Below are 25,693 nucleotides of genomic sequence, written 5' to 3'. Positions count from 1 at the left end.
GCTTCCACTGGTGTTCCACTTTATTAAACTGACCATCATTGGCTTTGGTAATAGGAAAATGAGCACAAGCTTGTAACCATTTGCTCCTTCCATCTAAGCTGCTGTGCAGAAATTGAATGATCTCCATATAATGGAAACATGTCCCCTTCAACAATAGAGGCTGTTGTGTGGAGGCGTGAAGGAAAACATCAGGCCTCATTCTGTGAACAGCTGAGATTGTGCCCCGACATAACTGTCTGAGTGCTGTCTGTGGAATGATTAATAAAATCAGGCCTGTTTTTCAGTGCACTGTAAAAAAAAACAATAAAACAGAACAGCTTGAAATTCAGACCAAACATATGGTGGAGCAGTTTGTTTTACTGTTTCCCGTGGGATGTGTTTGGCTACAGATAGACAATAAAAACAGCTTTTGTTAAAAAAAAAAAAAAAAAAAAGACAGAACCCGACCGTTCTGAAGAGCATTGTTTGGGGTTTGTCTGCGCAATGAAATGCCCTCCCTTTGTAGTTTTCTGCCCACGCAATCGCCCCGGTGAAATTGGGTCCCCTCTTGCTGTGCTTGATGACTGCGTGTTTAGAAGCACAACAATGGCTAACTGGAAATGGCTCTTACAAATGCCCCGTCTATCCCTGCTACAGGTGAGAGGACATTCAAGTGCGACCAGTGTGACGCTACCTTCAAGAGGAAGGACACGCTCAACGTGCACATCCAGGTGGTGCACGACGGCCACAAGAAGTACAAGTGTGACCTGTGTGAGAAGGCCTTCGTCACTCCGTCTGTCCTCAAGAGCCACAAGAAGGTGAGAGAAAAGAGCTCGAGCCAGACGGCCTCAATCACAGGCGGTGATTGCATGTCTGCTGGGGCTGCTGTCACTTTGTCCTGAAATTGAGTTCAAACTAAATTGGTTTTGTGTTTATTCGAAAAGAGTTCAAACGTAACAGAAAATACTTTATGAAACCTTGCAGAATGGTCTTTATATAGTTGCTAAGTTTAGACTGCATTCTGAGTGAAAGGCAGAAGTAATCGAGTTTCACTAAATTACAGTTAAACACGATTTTCCATCATCCATCATCCGCCATCAAACTAAATTTACAAGTAATGAAGTGACTGCCTAACCATCCACTTCACCAAAACATTTCCATTGTTTCACAAGCAGCCTCGCTCCTCGTCTTGTGAAAGACTTGGACGATCAAAATTGCCGGAGACATCCGTCTTGACCGTTGCTGCCCATGAAGGCCTGGAAATCAATTCCTGTGTTGATTAGAAATGGCAGTTAGTCCATTAGCTCCGCAGGGTCTCAAAACCCCAAACAGATCTCGCTGCAGATTATGAGCCCTAAATCTGACAACGTCCGGTGTGGTTATGGATCAAGATTGAAACCAAACAGCTTCTTGGCACACAGCAAAAGGAAATGTCTTGGAGGTTGTCTCAGAACAGTAGGGCTGAAGACAGGCATGTTGAACCGTCTCACTGCTTACAGTGTCTGGAGGCTGCTGAGAGATCTGGCCTTGATCAAAGTCAGGTTGCAGAGGAGAAGACAACTCACTGACTGTGTTTACATGTGTAGAGCAGCCCAGCTTGTGGCCTTACTGTTGTTGAAATCTTACTTAATGTGCACTCTGCAAATGTTTGTCTGAGAAAACTTGGCGCCTCAAATAATCACAAATAATTATCACAGCAATGTTCTGAATGGAGCTCGGTGCAGCGTTTCTGATTCAACACACATGATGAAAGTCAAAAGTAAATGATGAAGGATAAGTATTTTAACATCATGAAATATCTGACCCACAAGTTTACCTCTGTCTTTACCCTTGGAACCCCAAGTAGTTTTCTGGCTGTACAATGTACTGACAAGTGCAGATTTTTTATTTTTTTTTTACAGAATCTGGTACAAATAATTTATTTGTGGGGTAATTTTTAAAGTGATTTTGATGAAATATCACTATTTAAAGGCGATTTAGGTAATTTTCCCAGCGGACCTGCACATCATACATGATTAATTGATAATTAACTCAATGTTTTTAATTTCTTTTTAATAGTTTCTGGTTCTAATAAACTGTGTAATTATGGCTGTTTTCTGCAAAGATAAAATGCCTTTCAACCCTGCTAGCAGATTTTTGGGTTCAGAGGGTTAAATAATTAACCTAATGATGCTGAATGACTATTACTTATTTAAGATTTAAAAGATTTTTTTTCAATTATTCTCTTCAAGTCAATGAAATTGCAGAAACAAATATGAAACTCAATTGGTAAGTTTTTCCATACAAAAGTCCAAAACACAAATTTAAAATGACAAATAAAGGGGAAAATTCTCACGTTTCAAAAGCAGGAACACGTGAATTTTGTTCGTATTTTCATCGGAAAACGACTAAAACCACTAATTGATTATGGAAGTAGCCGCTTGTCTAATTGTTTCCCTTTTCCATTTGGATTTCCAAGTTCATCTCTGAGCAGAAACAGATGCATTCACTGGGTGAATAAGTCAAATATTTGGAAGTTTAGTGTCCCAAATGCCTTGCGATGGACTGGTGACCTGTCCAGGGTGTCCTCTGTCTTCAGTCAGCTGGGATAGACTCCAGCCCCCCCGCGACCCTAATGAGGATTAAGTGGCGTGAAAATGGATGGATGGATAGCGTCCTGAACCCTTTTAGTCTTGGTTGCAGTTTACATTTTTTTGCTGCTTCAACTGTAACTGTATGAAAACCTCCTTAAAAACAATGTGTTTTTTCAGCACAGTTTAAGCCATTTCATTGTGCTCTGCTATGATGCACAATTTCATTACAAACACTTGAAAGTTAAACAAGTTTTGGTTTCTCGTCTGTATTGCTTTACACTTTAGAGACCTTTGAAGGTTAATCTAATGTCAGTTTATTTTGTGGCAGTAAAAGAAAGAAGTAACATTTGTTTGAATAAGAAAAATAGATGTCAAGATCAAAGATGACACTGAATGACTTGCTGGAATAGATATTTTTGCTGCTATGCAATCACATTCTTTTTATCCTCTAATGCTTAAGGCAAAACAGAACAGATCTTTAAATATGTTACTTGTGTAAATGAACAGTCACATATCAGGCCGGAGTTATTTGTGGAGCGCTGTTGTGTTTCTCCTCAGTGAGCATGGATTTGTGTTGTATGAGAGGGTGTGTGTGTATGTGTGTGTCAGCATGTATGTGCATGTATTGTATGTTTTGTACATTATAGAAGGTAGCCTCACCTCTGTCAGCGCTGGGCTGGAAGAATGCATGTATGAATGAAAATTGCTGGGTTGTTATTTAGTACCTGCAAATGTACAAATTATTTATAAAAAAAAAAAAGCTTTTGATAATTACATACAACTCCCAGCAAATTCCCCGCTAATCTGAATTCCCATGTGAAAATAGGAAGCCTGCCTGCCTGTCTATGAATCAAATCAAATCAAATCAACTTTATTTATATGGCACTTTTCATACAACAGAGTAACACAAAGTGCCTCACAGAGGATAAAAACAAAAACAACACAATACAAAACACTGTGAAAATCCTGAAACCTTCCACCCTCCAACAAATATACACACAGATACACAATCACATATACATTCACACACATACGTAGACATACGAACAGATATACATACCCACACACACAAACATACTGACATACACACACCCATATACACCATCTGTCATTAAGGAGATACATGAAGGTGATGTTTTCTCTGTTGTGCAAACAACATGCTAAATAATGCAACATTGATCCATCTGGGACACGTGTTTATGTAAGTGGATTTATTTCTGCATGATTGTGTGTGAGTGTGTGTTGGTTAATGTGCATGTGTGTGTGTTTCTGTGGGACGATGTGTGTGTGTGTGAGTGTGGATGGAGCCTTTGTAACGAAACACCCGAGGTGTCAGAGGGACACGGTGGGGTGATGGAGGAAAGGATGGGGGCCCGGAGAGGAGGTGTTCCTGTATTGTTGTACTGCTGTTGAAACTGTCGCTCTGAGTTTGAGCCTTTCATACTCACAATTATTCTCGGGAATTTACAACAGACCGGGAGGAGGAGGAATTCAGAGCGGACTTTTCAACAAGGCAAAGAGGGGAAAGGAGCAGAGTGGAAATGGGGGAGGCGGGTTGGAGGAGGTTGTACACTCTTTCCACATGTTCGTCTTGCCTCTTTGCATGTGTAGCCCTCATGCGTCCACGGAGCTGAGGTGAAGGGAGAGGAGGAAGAGGGAGGAGGATGAATGCATGCGTGCACCCTGGCCTTTAGGCCTCTTGGGCTTTTGGACCCGGGAAAATCTGCATCGTCTGTGTTCTTTGATCCCGACTTCAGCGGTGCTCACAAAGTCCACTGTCATGTGAACATGTGCATCTCCATTCACTGAGTCTACCTGAGTACATAATGGAGGCTGAAATGTTGTTTATTCTTGACCCAAGAGCATAGTTCAGTTACAAACATGACATTTAAAGTGGAATGTAGATTCTCAGATTGTGCCAAAATCAAATTATGGTTGTTTGAAGATACTGCATGAAAAAGCTTAATTTGCTGATAATATTCTGATGGGTATCTGATATAAATCAGGCTATCACAGTAGATCACAGTTTACTAATGCAGGAAAGAGGTTACAAATGTTTTCCTTAACATTCACCATATGTCCGTTTTATCATTTCTCTGCCAGACACACACAGGGGAGAAGGAGAAGATCTGCCCATACTGTGGACAAAAGTTTGCCAGCAACGGCACGCTAAGGGTCCACATCCGCAGCCACACAGGTCAGTGGTCCTTCACAGCTCAATGCCTTGTTAAATGGACCTTACATCACCTGCAGCTTCGGAGTGAAAGATGTGGAGTATCATATGAGCAGATGTCCATAAAATGTTCACACTTAAATCTTTAGATCAGTACAAACAGAGTAATGTGTGCTTTAATCAGATTCAGTTTTATTTTTTACTTTATTTATGTCAGTGCTGCAACAAATAATCAAGGAAAAAGTAAAAAATGTCTGATTCTAGCTTCGTAAATGTGATTATTTTCTGTGTTCTTTCCACCTGTGTGACAGTTACGTGACTATCTTTGACTTGTCGGCCAAGCAAGACATGTTAGGATGTCATGTTGGACTTCTGAATGGTGTTGATCTTTTCCACCATTTTCTGACAACTTAACGACCACATTAACTCATGAATCAATTGACTAGATGCCTAATTTTGGATTTAAGTTTTCTTCAATTTCCTGATCTTGGTGCCATTATTCAAGAATATTATGCCAGCCGGTCACACATTTGAATTGCCCGTGTTAAAGAATTAGCTTCACATTTTATTTAGCATGGTTATTAAAGTGTCTAGATCTAGATCAAGAACTCAGCGGGAATAGCTGGCATTTCTGCTAAAAGTGACGAAACTAAAAGACAACATGCACCTGCTAGCAAATCCATCCATCCATTCGCTATACACCGCTTTATCCTCATTAGGGTTGCGGGGGGTGCTGGAGCCTATCCCAGCTGACTCAGGCGAAGGCAGGGGACACCCAGGACAGGTCGCCAGTCTGTCGCAGGGCCCTGCCAGCAAATGCAAAACTCATTGACTGAACATGTCATGTCTGTCCCACATCCAGAGCTACACATAACTCCCTGTATAATAACCATATTGTTGTTTTCACTTGAATTTTTCATGCAAATTAAACAAATTAAATATCAGTATGCTAACCTAAGCTAATGCTGCTCACTGTAGCTTCATAGTTTGGCAAACAGACTTCAAACTGGTTTCAGTTTTCTCAAATAAATGTCCGTAGCATTCAGACTGCAATCTTAAGATCAGTTCAAACTGAGAAAGAAATTGTGACATCATACATTTTAATATTTTTTGATTTCATTCTTCCTGGCGATAAACTGAACATCTTTGGGTTGTTGACAAAACAAGGCATTGTAGGATGTTGTGTTGTACTTCCTGAAACAGTGAGCAACATTTTTCACTGTTTATCTGACACATCGAGAATGTGGGTTGAAATGTGTGCAGTGTCAATTTAAAGTTTGGCGCTACTCATTTAGATTATTGCACATGTTAGTCACACATTTCATTTGCCCTTGTTATACGGCTAGTTTCACATTTTGGTAAATATGATTATTCACTTCTTTAGATAAGAAGATCAATGCTACTCTTAGATCTCATGTCTGCACTTTTGAAATATGAAGCTACAGTCAACAGCTAGGTTAGCGTAGCTTAGCATTAAGAATGAAACCAAGGGGACACAGCTAAGCTGACTGTACAGAAGTGACAAAATCCACCTGACAGTAAAGCCTGTTGATTTACTGTCTGTTGACCTTAGAAGGTGTCTGGCACATAACTCCTATAAAACCACCAGGTTGCTGTTTTTATCTTTGATTTTTATGCAAATTAAGCAAATATAATATTAATGTGCTCAAATAAACTAATCAACAGCTCCCTGTTGCTTCACATTTATCAAACAGATGTCAAAGTGGTATTGATCTTTTTAAGTAAGTGTATAAACCAAATTTAGAACTATTACTTCAGGTCCTTGTCTGTTCTTGGCACAATATTGATGAACCCAAACACCCCAAATAACACCTAATCCTGGACTGGATGCGCCTCCTTCCACTTTCACTCCATGTACTCTGCACAGATCAAGACTGGTTCAAATGAATGAACGTTTTAATGTTAGAAAATTGCAACACGTAGCGCTGCTTGTGCCAGCCTCGGTGCCGCCACAAAAATAAAGCCCTGGATGTTCATTAAACTGCCTTAAACTGGAAAGCTACACATTCCTGTGCGTTTCCTTACCAACAGACTGGTGCAGAGACCTGGCACGGCCACACACACACTTCTTGGCCTCGCTTCGTCTTTTCATGTCTCTCTGTTTCTCTGCCCACTCCTGGCTATCGTCTTCCTCTCTTCACTTTAACTTCATCGTGTCTTTCTTGTCTTTCTTGTCCTGCAGCTACAGACTCACCTGTTGTAAGTCTCTGAAGCGCGTGCAGTAATTTCATCAGTGTTTAAATCATCAATCAGCTTCTTTTCCGGTCTTTTTGTACTACCGGATCTCACGGCAGACCTCAGACCATAATTTATTGCAGCAGTGTTTATGAGAGCCCATCAAACCACCTCTCCAGCTGTTGTGTAAGATTAGTGTGTCAAAACGTGTATATTTGGTCCATTGACAAGGCTACCACACTTTGTCAACAGCTCCCTTTGTATCCATGTGTGTGCAGGCTGCCTGTGTGTGTGTTTGCGTACATGTGTATGTGTGAAGGACAAACCAACAGAAAGAGGGAATGTATACCAGTGTGGTCCGTGGCCCAGTCTGATTGTATTTATATAGAATAAACAAAAGAGAGGAATGCTGGGGGAGGGGTGGGAGCCGAGGGGACACCTCAAAGAAAGAAAGGAGCAAAGAGAGAAAAGACCACTCCAAGAAAGCATCCAGCCGGATGACCCTTGACCCTGACTGGCTGTAAATCTGTCCCCTCATTCTATAGACTAGGGCTTTTTTTGTTTTGTTTGTTGTGTTTTTTTGTGTGAGGGGGAAAAAATAAGCTCTGGTTGAACAGTCGTTCCCTGAGCGACAAGAAGCACCTCAGACAGTTCATGCAGCTCATCCGTGGGTATGCAGATTGTGTTCTAAAGTCGCCCAGATCAAAAAAAGAAACTCATTAATGTAAGGAAAATCTTACAGACATCTTGTTTTTCCACTGAGCGATGTCTTAAAGAAGGCCACCAGCTGAGGCAGAAGCCTTTAAACCTGCAGCTTCTCTGGATGGCCGACAGGAAAGCTTCATCTTGTTTGTCTTCCTGCTTCACAGGAACAAGTCAGCATTGATTATTTACCTGTTAAACACAGAGGACTTTGTAAGGATTCCTTGGAGATTTCCTTCCCCTATCATTTTACCTTCAGAGCTTTAAGAGAGAAACAGGCGAGTAATGGGAGAAAAGTGTGAAATAGATTAAAGAGAAATTTGAAAGAAAAATCAACCTGGGAGCATTGAGGAGTTTGGACAACGTGTTCTGGATATTTGGCTTGGATTTAGTTTCAATCTAATTTGGTTAGAACATCGTGTTGAGCTCAAGCAAATTAGCTGTAGTGCCACAGAGGCAGGCGTCTTCTCAGAAACGCTGCCTTTATGAGATCACCGACAAGCCATAAAAACTGAAGCTGTCAAAAAGCTGGATGTTGTGGAACTCAGTAGTCATGATGGATGTTTGTATTATTTTCTAAATTATTCTTTTTGGCCCCAAGATGGAGCAAATATGTTCTTGTCCACATCACAGCTCAGTGAAAGCAGATTTTCCCACCATGTGTGCCATGATGTGGTGAATAACCAAAGTGGGGTCATGAAAATGATTTGTGCCAAGGGAAACGCTGACAGAACCCAGTGACTTGCTGTCATACTGACATCATAGGACATGTCATGTTGGCAGCGGTGATCAGTGTTAGCCCATGAGCAGCGTTACAACAAAGCAGTGTGTGCATTTTAACCCTTAAAAAAAGCAAGCTTCACATGCAGTCGGAACAGCAGGTCTCCAGGGTACTTGCACATGTTCAATAGCTAAAAAACAACCAGTTGTTATAAATTTAGCTTTGTTGTTCATAATTATTCTCATAGGCAACAGATAAAACTGTTGCTTCCTGTAAGCCAAACATGCAGAGACATGATAAATAAACAGAAAATACAACTTTAAAACAGCTGTCTGTGATGGGATGCATCAACACACAATGTTTTACTGACTGAGCATGGGTTGAAAGTAATACACAGGGCCTCACACAGCTGAAATCTGACTTAAATTCCCCCAGGTTAATGTAGATGCTACAGCAGAACAAAGTTAAATACACAAAGAGATGCTCGAAATGAGATCATTGTAACCAGATGTAACATGATGTACTTAAATCTTTCACAATTCACTGTCTATTAAATGATCTAATTGATGAGAAAATTTTAAATGATTCATTCAACAAAAACGAGATCCAATTTCCTGCACTCATAATGATCATTAATTAAGGTTTCAATTGCAAAATAAGTTTTAGAATCCATCAGTGGCTATTAAACTTGACCGTACTGCTGCTTGGTGCCACAGTGGCTCTTTTCATAAAGATCCTATAATGTCTAAATTAAACTGTTAATGTAAAAGCATCTGCGGTCAAGCAAAGTAAAATCCACTGAAGTCATACCTACTCTTGATCCAATCGATGGATCAGAGGCTAGCCTTATTAGTCAAAATGAATCATAAAAAGCTAGTAAGTGTAGCGCATTTAGTGCATATCAGCTTTATGGCCATTAATTTAAACAAAATATAACAAAACCAATGACTTCTTAGAGTGTGAATTAGTTTGTAGCCGATTTCAAGTATTCATAAATAAGTCCGACTCTAGTCTCTGATCAGGTTCAGTTCTGTTTTATTTCTATCTTTTGTACAGTAGATATTTTTAAAACAGTATTTTGTGATATGTAATTTGCAGTTATAATGCAGGAATTTCCCTTGGAGAATCAATAAAGTTCCTCTAGCTGCCATGAATAATGGATTCATCCAGGAAGCCTACAGATTTAGTGCTTTTCTCCTTAAGGACTTATAAAAACTACTACTTGTTAGTGCCAGACCAGTGAAAATGTAATCGGATGAGAGCAAAAATACCAAACAGTTTCCCTGGACACCACAGAACTTCATAAAAGTCACACTTACATTAATATAACCTATGTGTAACTGAAAGAGAGTCACCACATTTTCAGATTCATGAAACCTGCTGTTATTTAATGTGACATTGCTTTTGTTTCACATTGTTGAATACAGTTTGTGATTTACACCCACACTGACAAGCTGAAGAGGCAGAGGTCTCAGTGGTCCAGGCCACCAGGTCATCATTATTATCAAAGCATACAGTCTTTTAGAAACAGGCTGTATGCAGACAAACTCCCAGTGTCTGCTTTTGCTCAGATGTAGGTTGAGGATTGGCTTGCTAACATTTGCTCCGACTTTGCATCAATGAATTGAAGGCTTGTGTTGCAGTTGTGCTACATGTAGCATCATAACATCAGTAAATCACTGCCATGTGAACCTTAGGCAAGAAGACATCTGTTCTTTGAGCAAATATGGCTTTCTCGCTAAGACAACAAATGATATTAAACAGTACACAATGAAATACTTAATGCTGTTAACCCACACCAGCCGTACTGCTGGGGCTGCACAGGGAGAATAATTGTCTTGATCACGTTGTCATTTGTTATGGCGATTGTAGCTTTCGACGGCCATATTTTGATGTTTAATAAAGCCACACATTGGAGCTGTAAGTGATCTTGCGACAGAACAGCTGCCCCCAGACTGACATCTGGCAGAACTCTGAAATCACGGAACCTATTTACGTACAGATGACTTTGTTTGTCTTCATTGTGGTCATGGTTACAATCTAGTTCAGCAAAGTCACCATGTAGTGAATTATTGTCTGTCTCTGTGATAAATAGGGACTCACCATTGCAGACTGACTTCTTTTTGGCTGCCGAGACGCTTAATTTGTTTTTGAGACACGTGTCAGGCTCAGATCTGCAGCATGTGTGGCGAGACTCGGGCATGGATTCGTCTGATTAAGTCGCTTCACACGTGCGACTTTAGGCGAATTGTTTGAGGAAGTGGAGAAATCTACAGAGACCCTGGTCATAATGGAAAGGTCAAGTGTAAAAATTATGGGCATTTCTATTGCTCATCAAAGGCAATCTCTTATCATCTTTAACACACTGATATCACATTACCTCTGTGGCCTCTGTCGGCATGTGGCTCAGGCCCGAGAGAAGGACAGTGGAGGGCCACTGTCTGCCTGAACTGGAGGAAGCTGGGAATTAATTTCTGACGGACAGCACTAATGTCTTTCAGACCGGAGCCCCGAAGCTACAAAGCACTCTCCGTAACACGAACGCTGTGCGGCAGGCAAAAACGACAAAGCCGACCATCTGCTAACCAGACACACGGCTGTATGCGCACACATATACAACACACAAGGGGTGCCAAACGGATCGATTAGCAGACGAGGAGTGTGAGGGCCACAGCAGGGGGCGGGGGAGACACCTGGGGTCAAAGAGATGGTGTACTGTTTCAGCACATGCTAAATCAGTTACCATCTCCACACATATAAAGCCCCGGCTCAGTGCTGCAGCCACCCCTCATAATCCCCAAACAATCTGGCTCAATCTGGAGAATAAGTGGAGGGTTTCTAGTTACAGTAACACTCAGCAGAACAGACACTGAGCCCCTCGCACGAAGACCAAAGTTGCAAAAAATTTACTACTTAAGTTTCCAAGTAGCGTTTGTTTATTTCCTGTTTTGCAAAGGCTCTGAGTAGCACTGTGACTGTTTAACTAAAGTAGTTTTGAGTGTGATATTTGATTATAAGTGACTGTATTTATGAGTGATAGCTGTCAGAAGATTGAAGACCATCATTTTCTCTGTTTGTGTTCTCCAAATGAGACACGCATGCTCAGAATCGAAGAGTGTGTAGGTTAAGTAGGCAAATTGCTGTTCACTTATTGAGTCTCTGTGTTAGCAGGGTGTGGTTGTCTGTGCCATGTATTAACTGACAATAGCCAGCTCCCGGGAGGGATGTGATCCAAGCCGCAGAGTACACTAGCACACTGTGCTCCAGTGCTATTAGCACACTAATGCCTTCCCCAGGACTCTCCAAGGCTAACGCTGGGCCTTAACCCGATACCGCACATGCTACATAAGACATAGGATTTGCTCTCCTCTGTCTCAAAACACATCTGGGATTCAGATTTTCCTGTTTGTCAACAAAAGGCCTCCTGGAGGCTGAGGTTGCACAGATTTTGGGACAGAACACTGAGCTGCCCTCGTGCACGTTTCTGTATATGTCATCAGCCAACATATGTCATGTTAACCCTTTCCACACCGAGTTGAGGTTACACGTTTTATCAGTTTGTGTCACAGTGTGTCTCCTTGTGCTCCTCTGAAGCCCTCTTGTGGGGGTTTATGGTGGGTTTTGAACCTGACTTGTAAATCTGCCATGTATCTATGTAGAAAGTCACAGGCTTCATGCTATGTGAAGACAAAGTGTTTTTTTTTTTTTTTTACATAATCTGGTTTATGCTAATGGTTTATTATTTGCATAATTTTAAATAAGACATGTGCCATATAGTGGCTGCGATGAAATATTACAACTTTAAGTTTAGACTCTGTTTCCTAATGGAATGCACATCACCGCTGAATAGTTTAGGGACCATCGTAAAGTTGAAAATCAGACAATTCTGTCTGAAATTACAGTTCCTGGATCTGATAAAGGGTGCAATTTCAGCATTTAAAAAAAAAAAAAAAGACAACAGGCTTTTCAAGCCTACCAGTGGGTTTTGGGGTTATATAAGTATAGAATAATGGCCTTTAAATATTGACTGTACATCTCAATCAAGCCTTGACATCCTGGCTGTTTAAACAGACTTAGACTTGATGTGAGAAACATTCCTCTAACACAGTCATGTTTATAGCAGTGGGATAATATTACTCTTCTCATATATTCCCTAGATGGATTTTCTGATTTAATAAGCATCTTTGCATTTTGAATCCCAAGGAAACACAGCTAATTAACCTTATTACTTAAAGGGGCAAAACATCTCCCCCATCAATAAAATTACTTGCTTGCCTGTTCAACAATTAGTCACTGAAGGGAGATTACGTTACTGGGAAGTGGATCAGAAATTAGATTGTTGTACTGAAGGAATGAGCCAACAAATGTGTAGCTGTAGGTATCTATTTTTGGCAGTGCTTCATTAAAGTGCAGTGTGTACACTTGAAGGCAGATATAGAAATTCAGCAGAGAGTTTCATTAGGATGGAGACTTCAGAAAATGTAGATTAGTACGATCCCCAGATGTATTTTTAGTTTTCTGGACACGGGAGTGAATTTAATCTTCAGTTTGACTGAAGAGTATGAAATAAAATAAGCAATTATTGAAGCCAGATTTTTTTTCTTATCAGTACTGTATTTTCCTGTCTGAATCTTTAATTTCAGCACGGCTCTATAGGTTACCTCACATCCTTTCTATAGATTAGTAATCAACTGTGAGGCTCCTATCTTGCCTGTGGATCAGCTCTTGGTAAACAGATCCATGTGTCCGTGGACTGCTTGACTGACAGCCTGTCACTTTCTCTTTGTCATCAGCAGCATGCGCTCAGATAGGATCTGTGGCTGGATTCGCTTTTGATCCAACCAGGAGAAGCCACATTGCCTCTGATGTGCTCTAAACTGTTGGCCAGTCGAGGCTCAGATACCGAGCCATCAAGTGAAGCCAACACAAGCTGCTGCTGCACTGTAGTGGAAAGTCAGTGTGCATCAGACATGAACAGCCCAGAGTGAATGATATTTGCTCTACCAGTAGCCAGGTCAGGGTGAAAAGGGTCAAAAAGGGCATTTACAGGACGAGAGGGAAATAGTGTGATGTGTGCAATGTGCATGTTCTTTGAGAATGTTCTATGTGAGTTATAGAGGACGCATCCACACATTTCTGTGATATATCTGAGATCTAAATGTGAATTTCAAAAGTAGTTCACACCTGTATGGTTGCACAGGACCGTCTGTGATGTTGCCCTTGGAAACTGTTTGCAAATGTTAAAAACACATCCCAAAAAATATTTGGCAGGTGATTGGATGAACGCATTGGCAGAAATGTCAGGAAGTGCACATGGAATGCATGTCTCTCTCAGTATTCACAACAAATACATTTGTCCCTGACCAATAAAAATTTGAAAGAAGCAGAAGCCTTGTATTTTGAAAACTGCTCTGATTTTTAGTAGTAGATGCAAAAACAACTTAGACAGGGGAAACTATTGTTCTTTAGCACTGGGCTGTATATATTATGTCACATTTTGACTTCTGAATTTTGTGAGGGGGTTCTTTTGTGTTTTCCTTTAAACAAATAAAGACATTTCCGCCATAAATTAATGCAGAAAAGGCACAAATTGATGCATAAAAATTCACCAGAATGCAGGAAATGAAGTGTTAGATGTGCAATATTTCCTGAGGGACGTCTCACATGTCCTCCTGCTTAATAAATCCCCCTCGTATATTCAAATGAAATCTACGCTCATGGATGAACCGTCTATCTATCACTGTCTATCACAGACTAAAAAACACCTAGAACATGCTGCAGCTCCCAGTAGTTCTTCATAGGACGCTGATTAGTCCGGCCAACTGTGGTTCAGCCACATAGCTTGAAGTCTGGCAAGATGGATTCTTGCATGATCTTGTAATAAAGGTAAACAGTGTCTGGTTCATGCATGAATGATGTCTCATGCACACCAATGATTTCCATTTCCCAGGTGAGCGTCCATACCAGTGCCCCTACTGTGACAAAGCGTTCAGCAAGAACGATGGCCTGAAGATGCACATCCGCACACACACTCGGGTAAGCTTCCGCCTTTCTTTCTTTGTTATTATTGTCTGCATATCAATTGTTTATTCAAATTACACCATTCTACTCTGCACACATGCTACGATTTCCTTTCATATTACAGTTTATCAAATCGTAAGTACAATCAAAATTTATTAGTTAATCCTGATGGGATGGATAAATGGTTTGGATGTGCAGAGTAGAATTCAAAACTCAAGATCCATCTGCAGTAGGCTTTCATACCTGAGTGCCAGTGACAGACGCAGCCAGAGGCGTTATGTTCTCAGGGTGTCACATTTTCATGAACATGATATCTCTTGAATACAAAGAAGAAATTTCTGCAAATTTGGAACAAATGTTCACTTGGACTCAATGATGAAATGATTATATTTCGGTGGTAAGAGGTCACTGTAACCTCACAAACCCTAGTTTTTGCATCAATGCAAAAATCCGGTACTGATGAGGCCACTGAAGATCTTAAGGTGGTTCACTAACACCAAAAGGCAGAACTGAATTACAGGACTTCTCTTATGCTGCTGTTGTTGCCCAAATGCAGTGTTCAAAAATAATGGCAAAATAAAATGAAGGTATTACATTTCTACATGTAGTTTACAGTTAGCATTGCTAATTATGTGCTGTGCATAAATTAATACTGATGTGATGCAGTTTTGGTTATCAAGGAAGAACATTGTTCAAAATAGCCCAAAAGAAGATGCTGTTGTGTATTCAACAGGAAGACGTTCACCCATGGGCAAGATGGTATATTTAGGATTTCAACAATGAAAAATCTGTCTATGTATGATAATAATTTATGTAGCTACAGACAATTATGGAACAATAAAATGTTCTTTTAATGCTACAAGACTACCCATGTAATATATAAAATTATAAGTAAGTCATGAAGTTAAGGTATTGTGTTGTGTTATCTGAAATTTTTGCACTTGTTCCACACTCATTTGGATCCTGCTGTGGTTTGATGGTGCAGGTTTATTAAACTCAGAGGAAGCATTCCTACAAACAGCTGGAAGCAGCAAACTTCAGCTCCAGTTAATAAGCTGTGTATGTGCCTTTATCAACTAAAGACACACAAACAGTATCTTTTGCACACAAAAACAACCAACTGCTGCTGTCTTCTAATTTTGCATACACATACACTTGGACACCATAGTTGCCTTGAATGAAAAGTTGAAATTGAACTTGACCTATCAGATCTGGGACAGCCAATGAGGCTTCAGTGGTGGCTGTGGACTCCACAGGCAAATTATGACAGACGTGTGCACAAATATGTAATATGATAAAAATGATGATGCAATGGCATTTTATATCCTAAAGAGCAACGTTATGATGACATCATAATACTCTGCAGAAACACTTTTCTGGCAATTATTCACCATTATGGCTTGGAAACCACCGGGGGATTAGGACCATATTTTCTGTGTGGTTAATACTGAATTGTGACACTGATCTATGGTGCCCAACTTGAAACTGTGGGGATTGTACAGATGTTCTGTGCTGCTGGTTTGCAGATCTGTGTGGAACATCCACACATTAGAATTTGTGGCATCTTTGTAGCAAAATCCATGTTTTAAACATTATCTATTCACAACAATGACAGAATCAGCCTTATTTTCCAGACTTAAATACACCGAGTTAACCTTCTTTTTTTATTTAAGCAATTTTTGATTACTTCAGTTCTTCACTGACATATATGAGCACATGTACACACATATATATGGAGATATTGGTTCAGAGATCATTTCTCATTTCCCCAGAAGTTAAAGGATCGGTGTAAACAACACAATTAAAGATGGTTTAATTCACAGTAACTGCTTCAGTTTCATAGTCCTGATGCTGTTTTATTGTGCTTTTCCTGTTTTGACAAGTCAAAATATGTACTGCCTATTAACACCTACACTACACTGCTGTCAGTGTTTTATCGTATTTCAGAATACAAAACGAGTGCAGCCAGATTTTTATGTGTATGTTTTTAATTCAAAAACAGGTTGTTACAGTTTGAAACTGAGTTGTCTGCGTTCATCTCTGCTTGAGTATTTAATTACAGTGGCAATAATAGTCTGAACAGGACTTTATAGCTCTTTCAGTGAATGATATTGTTAACTAGCCAACCGGATGGGCACTCTCAAATTCTTTTTGACCTCAAACACTAAATAGAGCAGCATACACGTTGTCCACTTAATGGATATGTGAGCTCCATGCAAAATTCAGACTGACTAGATACAAAATGATAAGAAATTGAATAGGTGGAGACAGAGAACGAGTGAAAGAGATGCCAACTCACTCCCAGGTGCCCCATTTATTTTAATCATATACTCTCAAATGCTGTGCTTCCGTTTGTTTTGTTTTTTTTGTTTAGCCATTGTCTGAATTGCAGACTGTGAATAAACTCTCAGACACCTTGCCATGTGAAAAAACTGTGGCTCCTCTGTGTCTAACATACGTGACACTCCCTACAAATTTAATTATGAGGTAATTTATACACTTGCAGATTCCTTCAGAGATCCTCCAGCACTGCCTACTGACTCAATGCACTTGGATACATTTGACTTGCACTATGTTGGCTTCTCACATTCAGAATTTTACTTTTTTATGAACTAAGATGGCTGTAATCTACATGACAGTGCTCAATATTCATGGCAATGTTTTGGTGACTGAAATATGTAAATGTAAAGTGGGACAATGTTCGGGGTGGAGGAAGGAAAAGGTACTGAATGTCGTGAAGTCATTTCCTGAGCAGCTCATTTCTCTGCGTCACTTTTCGACCCATTGAAGTTCTTCACCAAAGCGACAATTTCCATGAGTTCTCTAAGCATCTGGATATGTGTGGTGGTGTCACTATTGACGAATGAGACTTGATATGCATTTCGTCATAGATTTCCATCATCGGTTCATACAGCTTTGACTGTGACAGTCAGGGCCTGTCCACATTGGTAATTTCTAAGATTTGTTCCTTTTTAATGCTGTCCAGAGCACTGTGCTGTGCTGTTACAGTGTTCTGATAATGGAGGTATCCTGCCCAGGTTGGCGTGTCTCAGTAGAAACAGGCAGGTATAATTTTCTAGTGTGGTGCTGATTAAACTGACTGATGTTTTGTTCCTAATGTTCCCAGATCTGCCTTTACTCATAGCACTCTGAAATATGGGCTGAACAGTTACAAACAGCAGAGCCAGATGAAGTCACTGTTGAGAAAAACTAATGCCATTTGGCTGAAAGAGCTACAACTCACTGTTAATGTACAGACGATTTGAGATGGATGCGACTGCAGTTTGTTTATACCGCGAACCACATCATCGCCAAACCAAAGCGGAACACATTTGATGCAGATACAAGCTGCTGACATCTTGGATATTAAAGAATGTTTTAATAATATTGCTCTCCGATGTAAAAGGATGTGCCTCTATGTTCTATGATCGCAAAAACATTTGTTTTTGTCATCATATTGCCTTTTATCCTTGGGCAAAAATATTGTGTAAGTGTACTGGGCTATAGGTCAGTGATTCCCAATCAGGGTTAATTAGGGGGTGCCTCTGCAGATTGAAAGGAGTACATGGAAAGACTGACTCAAGTAATTTGCCAAAAAAAATGAAGTTACAGATTTATGAAAAATGACATAGTCGGCGGCTGACTGCGCTGTAACTGTTGCAAAGGATTGAGAACACATGAAAACTAAGTAGCACAAATCAGATAAAAAAAGTGCAAATAGTTGGCTAAAACTCACTGGATGTAGATTTGGAGTATGAGCCTGCTATTTCACACGGGTTTTCCTGTTTGTGTGTAATGTTTCAAAATCCCCTTGACTATGGGAAATACAACAACAACCTCTGAGTATCGACACACTAACTGAAAATGGCAAGCTTTGATAAAGATTTGAATTGTGCACTGCACAACTGATTTGATTTTTAACTGAATTTAATGACATTGCTCACCCCTGGGGCAGCATTGCTGCATCCTGGGCTCAGTACTGGCCAAAATACTTGTTTTATTTTAAGGAACACAAACAAGATTGGGCTTTATCCCCTGTAGCAGAATGATAATGAGGTGCAGCCAGACCATTCTTTAGTGCTGTGGAAATTGGTCTGGCAACAAATAAATGAATCAATCCTGTCAACTATAAAAAATTTAAAATTTACTGAAGCCAAGAGATATTGTGCCTAAAAATGAAGATAGTTGGCTAAATGCAATGGTCAAATGGTTCGCTCATAATAATAAACAGTGAAAAATCATGGATACATGCTTGTAATAAGACACAATGGTTAAAAAGTGGAAATAGCCAAATTGATGGATTGATTATGGAATTATTTATAAGACAAGAAAAGCACTCAGAAAGTGCAGCACTCCGCCAAAGCTGTTTATTCCCCGATATGGCATTGTCAGAATTCTTTTTTTAGAAATGCAGCATTTGTTTATTAATTACTGATGATCAGAAATCACAGCAACATAGAATGTGTCCATTTCATATAAATGTACCCACAAACAAAATGACCTTGCACTGTGCACAAATGTATGTTATGCTTGTGTACGTTATGTACGGATACCGAATCGCGTGACCTAAATATGTAGCAGGCGGTGGGAAATGATGGGACTCCCAAACACCCCACAATTTAATCAATTGTTCCCGGTATCATTTCCGACAGATAAGTCCCAATAAGTCCGCAGCCTTCAATTTGCAGTAGGATTGTAATCATGTGATAGTCAGCAGGCAGGCCACTTGTTGTCATAGTTACAGTGATGCCGTGCTGCTATCTTGCAATGATGCAGAAATCTTTAACGATCTGTGGATCCAGACTATAGGCTATATCACTGCCAAAATCTAATCAGTTGGTCCTTGTCACTTCTTACCTTTAAATTCCTTCCAAATCCATTAATCCGTTTATGAATAATATTTCTAACAGACAGACAAACAGACGGACAGACAAATCAATGCAGATCGTCACATAACTTGGCGGAGTAATAAGGGAAAAGGGTTAATTTAATGTGATGGAAGCATGGCTCAAATGTACAGGTTTCACCTGTACTGCAAAGGGAAACTTTACCAAACCAATCTAAACGCTGTTGTATGAAAAAATATTCAAACAATAATTTCATTTCATTTCTTCTTTATTTCATTCATTTCTAAAATAAAAAATAATGTTAATAATGGCCCCTTATACAGTTAATACCATTGAATCAAAATAATCAGCTGGAGCATGACAGGTGGTGTTGATGAAGAGCTACTGGAGCTCATCTGACAGGCCTGTTGGGATCATGTCTGACAAAAAAGACTGTAAATCACAAAGATTGGACACTTTAAAACTCAGTGTATACCATTTAACATGTAAATAGTAAAAATAATTTCAAACACAGCTCGTGTTGTTCAGTCTCAAACCAATATGTAGAATGTGTTCTGTGCTGCTTAATAGAGGGAACAGTCACCCTGACTCAGGTTTGTTGTACTATTGTAACCCTTCTGCATTTTGCAGCAAATGAACTTCCTTTATTCACAAAACATATTATGTCAAATCCATTCACTAATCCGTTCAGCACTGTTATTTGTAAATAGAACAATAACTATGTTTTCTGAGGCCATCTCCATCTTTGTTTAGCATGCTAAAATCGGTTAACTAACACAACACACAAGCACAGCTGAGTCTGATGGGAATGCAGTTAGTGTTGCAAGAATTTTAGCCATAAACCAACAAATTGGACAAACGCATGTTTTGACCTGATGAATAGTCAGAGAATCGCCTAAGGGGGGGGAGCCTGAGTCAAATGTCAAGTTGTGGAGACATTTCACTGTGAACAGATAATACAATCTCATCATGGCAGTAGAAGAAAAGTCAGGGGATCACTCTGGAGACCAGGAATGGCTGCTGAGATATTTGACTCTGAATCAAAGCAAAGGAAAAGCCAATCAATCGACAGACAGACAGACAGACAGACAGACAGACAGACAGACAGACACTGCCTAGAGTCACGCTGCTGGCTTCTCTGAAAACCTTTCGAACCTCCTATAATGTTTGTTGATATCTAGCCTGAAGCCTAATTGAGCACAAGGACTTCCTGTTAGCATGCTGCTTTACAAATACCTGCATATTTAACGTGTCATACGAGAAGATTGGCTCTGCTGGATCGAGCAAGCACGAGTCAATCGCATTTATAGACGAGATCTTTGTAGAGAGTGGTCAGATTGAGAGGAAAGGTCGGGTCAGAGGTCAGCGGCTGAACAGCTGCTGCAGAGTGAAGGTCACCAGGTACAGATGTTCGATGTTACCGGGGTCTCAGTGATGCATTCTGGGTACATCACATCACCTAAGTCCATCCATGTGTTTCAGGACCTTTGAGCCTTGACCTCTCATAGTTTTCTTTCTTTCATACAACAACCGTCCTCCCCTAATGGAAAAAGACATGATCCCTGTTAAAGCTAAGGACTTAAGTGAAAATTTGCATTACACTGATCAGGATGGAGTCTGTTTCCTCGAGGCGGGTTTCTCCCTCTCTCTCTCTCTCTCTCTCTCTCTCTCTCTCTCTCTCTCTCACACACACAGCTTTATTTCCATTGTCCGCCTTCTTTCTGTCACACATACACAAACAGTTGCATACTTAAAGCCGCTCATGCACTGAACCTGATCTTTACCTCCTTTTGTATCCTGTGTCACTGGGCACTCCTTGCCCCGCCCACATGATAGTGCTTTTCCCAGGACCCTTACTTCCTGCATTCACCCCGTTCCCATGACAACTAAGCTTTAAATGGGTAGAGCCTCTGCTATCAGCCAGACTTGTCAAAAACAGCTTCCCAAAGGGTGACACTGGGAACTCGGCCGCTCCCTATCTCCATGCCTCTCGTTTCTCCTCAAGTCTTTTAGGTGTCACCACTGTTTCCCCTCAGAGTGGGCAGCACACGCCTACTGTCCAAACTATTCAACACACTGTACTGCACACACACACACACACACACACACACACACACACACACACACACACACACACACACACACACACACACACACACACACACACACACACACACACACACACACACACACACACACACATTCATGCTTTTCAGTGGAAACACACCCACAGCACGATAGCTGCTTTGACTGACACCGAGACAAGCCTCCAAAAGGCACAGAGGAAATGTTCTTTGGTAAACTGATGAGGTGTGGAGACAGAGGAGTGATATTCTACAGCCCCACAGTGCTGACGCTCTGATACGCGTTCAAAGGGATTTTCTGTTCCGTGTTTTTCTTGCTCTTTTGAGGAATCCATGTGTTTTTGATGGCCCCTGTGCCGGTCATTTCCTCCCTACTGCAGGGCCTGTACGATCTTTCATTTCATATCTTCATGAACTCACAGAGAGAACACCAGGGTGTGAAGTGAGAGGGCATCAGTGTGTGAAAGTGAATGTGAGTGTGTGTGTGGGTGTGTTAGAGGGATATTTCCACATCTACTTGTGTTTTCCACTGTGCTGTGTGTGTCTGTTTGTTTTTCTCTGCGTGTGTGCATGCACATATGTGTGTCATTAGAGTTTTTTCCCGCAGATTTTGTCCATATGCGACCAAAACCAGGGAATTATTGGTTTATGCATTGTTCTAGTGCACACTGACAGATAGAGTGCCCTCTTTAAATGTTGTGTGTGTGTGTGTGTGTGTGTGTGTGTGTGTGTGTGTGTGTGTCGCTGTAGGAGAAACCGTACAAATGCAGCGAGTGCAACAAGGCCTTCAGCCAGAAAAGAGGACTGGACGAACACATGAGGACCCACACAGGAGAGAAACCTTTCCAATGTGATGTAAGTGTGAAGCCGACTCTTCTGCACCTCTGAACCAGCCGCTGACTTCTCTTGACTCTTACTTGTTTTTGTCTGTGTGTATAAATGCGATGGCGTTCTGGCACGAGGCCAGATGTGCTGAAGAGTTGGGGCTCAGTTAGAGGCAGATAGTGATCTTGCTTCTCTGGAGGGGCCGACTGGGCTGATCTCACGTAAACACATTGAGAGGATCAGAGGGAGAAATTACCCTCCGCTTATAATACTGTAGGAGTAATAATTATTCTCAGAGAGCAGGAAGGGAACGCGACAGAATTCGCTGTCAACAAACTTTTAATGCTGTGTTTTATCGCCATTTGTGGAAACTGGAAACATGGTGCCGTTGATCCTATATTTTCTGTCTTTTATTCAGAAAGCCACAACTCTGTGTTGGAAAAAATCGAAAATCTTTTGAAATTCTATCTAACTCACCAAACTTTTTGATGTGATGGATGAATATAAAGCATAAGGATCAGTCACTACAAGTTACTGCACAGGAATCTGGGATGTGAGACACCTTTCAAACAGAATTAACATGATGTCTTTTGGATTATTGTAGAGCAGAGGTTTTCAAACTCTCCAGGGGAGCACGAGGGAGTTGCACGGGGGACAGCGGGGTGGGACATGGGGGTGAAGGCAGAGATGTGGTCCTGAATGTAAGCTACTTCTTGTCTGAGTCATAACACAGTCAAATCTCAACACACAGACATGATGTGCATATTTTTAGATTCAGCGTGACTAACATTTTCCAAGGACATCGTCACCTCTGATCTCCATCAAGAACAAATGTACATGAACCACTTTTGAAATCATAGAAAACAGACGCACCTTAGTAGCTGGAGAACTTGCCTGAGAATCATTTTGTTTTTAAGTTTGCTCCAGTATAAGAGCAACTCAGTGATTGAAATGTGGCTAATTTGTCATGCTTTGTCTGGTGCCAGTTTATAAAAATGTGGAAAGAATACAGTCGAAGTTGTAGTTTACAGCTAAGTCGTTGAATCCTTTATATAAAGTAAGTAAAGTAAATCAAAGAAAAAAATAGTACTGTACTGTTTAGTGTTAGGGGCTGCACAGTGATGTAGTGGTTAGCACTTTCGCCTTGCAGCAAGAAGATCCTGGTTCAAATCCCGTCCTGGGCCTGGGATCTTTCTGCATGGAGTTTGCATGTTCTCCCTGAGCATGCGTGGGTTTTCTCCGGGCACTCCGGCTTCCTCCCACAGTCCACAAATATGCTGTGGTTAATTGGTTATTCTAAATTGGCTATAGGTGTGAATGTGACTGTGATTGTTTGTCTGTATATGTAGCCCTGTGACAGACTGGTGACCTGTCCAGGGTGTCCCCTGCCTTCACCCGAGTCACCTGGGATAGGCTCCGGCACCCCCCGCGACCCTAGTGAGGATAAAGCGGTGTATAGAGAATGGATGGATGAAAATTCTCAATTGTACTTTTTATCTAGAGGCAACAACAGCTGATTGTTTATGTGAGCTGAGTGTTTGCTACATAAGAACTTTTTCAGAACAGTTGTTTCCATCTGTTGTGAAGCACGTTAACTCTTTTATGGAAAAAAAAGCCAAAAAACACCTCAATTCAGCATCAATACTTTTTTGTGAAACTGAGGAATTTTTAAAGAAGTGTGCAGTTTTCAGTAACTTTTGGTAAGACAGTGCATCAGAGTGCTCATAAAAATATACTCTGGAAACACAGCTATTAAGGGGCCCTGCCTTCGCCCGAGTCAGCTAGGATAGGCTCCCCCCCCCGCAACCCTCGTGAGGATAAAGCGGTGTATAGACAATGGATGGATGGATGATGTTTAGTGTTAGACTTTGACTATTTTGACTGACAGTACTAAAGCTCACACATTTGCTCTGTGTTAAAAATCTGTTGATATTCAAGCAAAAAGCTCAATTTTTACACCTTTTTAAAGCTGCTCTAGGTGCGGGTCATTCAGTTTCATTGAGGAAGTTCACTCATTGTCAGACTTTAAAAATCCCTGTCATGAACAGTTCAGTCATGGATTTTGCTCTGAGCTCATTGGACTTTGGGATGAAAATACTTCTTAATCCTCCAGTTTTTTCTGTGCATTTTTTTTTTTTTGCTTTTGTCACAGTTTCCACAGCAGTGTATAAACTTTTTCCTTTTATGTGCACAAAACCACCATGACCAAAACTACAGAGTAAAGTTATATCGTCATAAATCACGTCAGAGAAATATGATGGGTGCGCTTCTCTTTGTTTTGCAAAAATGGGGACAAAAAACACAAATCGACAGGTGTTACCAACACTGGAAAAAAAAAACGGTGGCTCTAGATATTATAGATATTTTACAATTTACATTTTGAATTTGTTTCCATGCTTTAGATGTCATCTCCTGTCTGCTCTCAGCTTTCTGCCCAATCCAGCCAAAAAGATCTCTGAATTTTTGTCACGCAGCATGTTTCATTTTTGAATAAACAGAATAATGTGGTTTTGATGACATATCACGATTTTTAAGCTTAGATTAAATTTTTCCAAAGCAACGGCATGTCGCAGATGAGTCATTCAAGGACCATTTGAAAGCTGACTTTTTTTCAATTTTCTCAGTTTCTGGCTCTGATAAATGGTGTAACTTTGGCAATTTTTAAAAAATAACATCCATTTCAAACCTACTGGCAAATCTTTGTGTTCAGAGAGCTAAACTAGTTGAGGCACAGTTGCCTTGAGTTTGCTGAGGGGGGATTCACAGAGTTGACTTTGAAAACCTTTGTTCTGGACAGTTCAGTCACGGTCAGTACTCTTAGCTTGTAACTCTGCAGTCCAAATATCTCTTAATCCTGGCTGAAAATCTTAAAACACCAGACTCCGGATTCTCAGATATCATCTGAGCTTTAACACCCCAGTAAGCCTCAATCCTCAGTGTCGTCTTGAGTTCTAAACCAGAAAAACACCCATATCGTCTGAAGCTGTTCTTTTAGTCAACAGAATCAGCGTCTCATTCGTTGTCACTGAAGCATCACTGGAAAGCATCTTAAAGCGACATCCAACATTCATCTGGATTCTTTTTCGCCAACTCTGGAAGAGACATTTTCATGTAAATAATTCGATGCTAAACTATTAGAGATAATAGAAATAACATGTGGATTTTATTTCGGGGTGGATTTTGAGTCAGACAAAAGCATCACACGGTTCCAGGAACATTTTCCAGACGAGCTGGAGGGGCTGTGGACGCAGCGTCTGTCATAACAGCATTAAAATGTTGTCGAAACATCCAGTAACATCTGGGTTACGATGAGACACGGAGGCCCCTCTCTCATCGGCTCCTGTCACTGTTTCACTTTGTAAAAATTGAAAATATTTTGCTGACACCAGATCTGATTTGTCGATCGTTGGAGCCATATACAACAACAACATGATAGCACATCAATGCAAGTGTCCACCTGAGACACTATTGATGTGGTATCATATGATCGTTCCGCTGCTTTCATTCATTGCTCCTACTTTTCTGCCGCAGATGTAAGCTGTCTGGGAGATTTTCTGAATGTAATTCATCGC

The 25,693-nt window shown here is 40.6% G+C and overlaps 1 protein-coding gene across 1 annotated transcript in view; it reads left to right on the top strand.

The window, feature by feature from the left end:
* prdm5 (PR domain containing 5) overlaps positions 1–25,693 on the top strand; it is a 49,048-nt gene that overhangs the window by 19,269 nt on the left and 4,086 nt on the right. Inside the window, exons 12-15 of the mRNA XM_022199492.2 lie at positions 637–797; positions 4,656–4,749; positions 14,295–14,380; positions 22,047–22,151. Coding sequence (XP_022055184.1) covers positions 637–797; positions 4,656–4,749; positions 14,295–14,380; positions 22,047–22,151 — 446 coding nt within the window. The remainder of the gene's footprint in view (positions 1–636; positions 798–4,655; positions 4,750–14,294; positions 14,381–22,046; positions 22,152–25,693) is intronic.

This window comes from Acanthochromis polyacanthus, chromosome 4 (assembly GCF_021347895.1).
Source record: "Acanthochromis polyacanthus isolate Apoly-LR-REF ecotype Palm Island chromosome 4, KAUST_Apoly_ChrSc, whole genome shotgun sequence".
Classification (NCBI taxonomy): domain Eukaryota; kingdom Metazoa; phylum Chordata; class Actinopteri; family Pomacentridae; genus Acanthochromis; species Acanthochromis polyacanthus.
The sequence above is the reverse complement of the archived record's forward strand: the minus strand, read 5'-3'. Positions and strand labels throughout refer to the sequence as shown.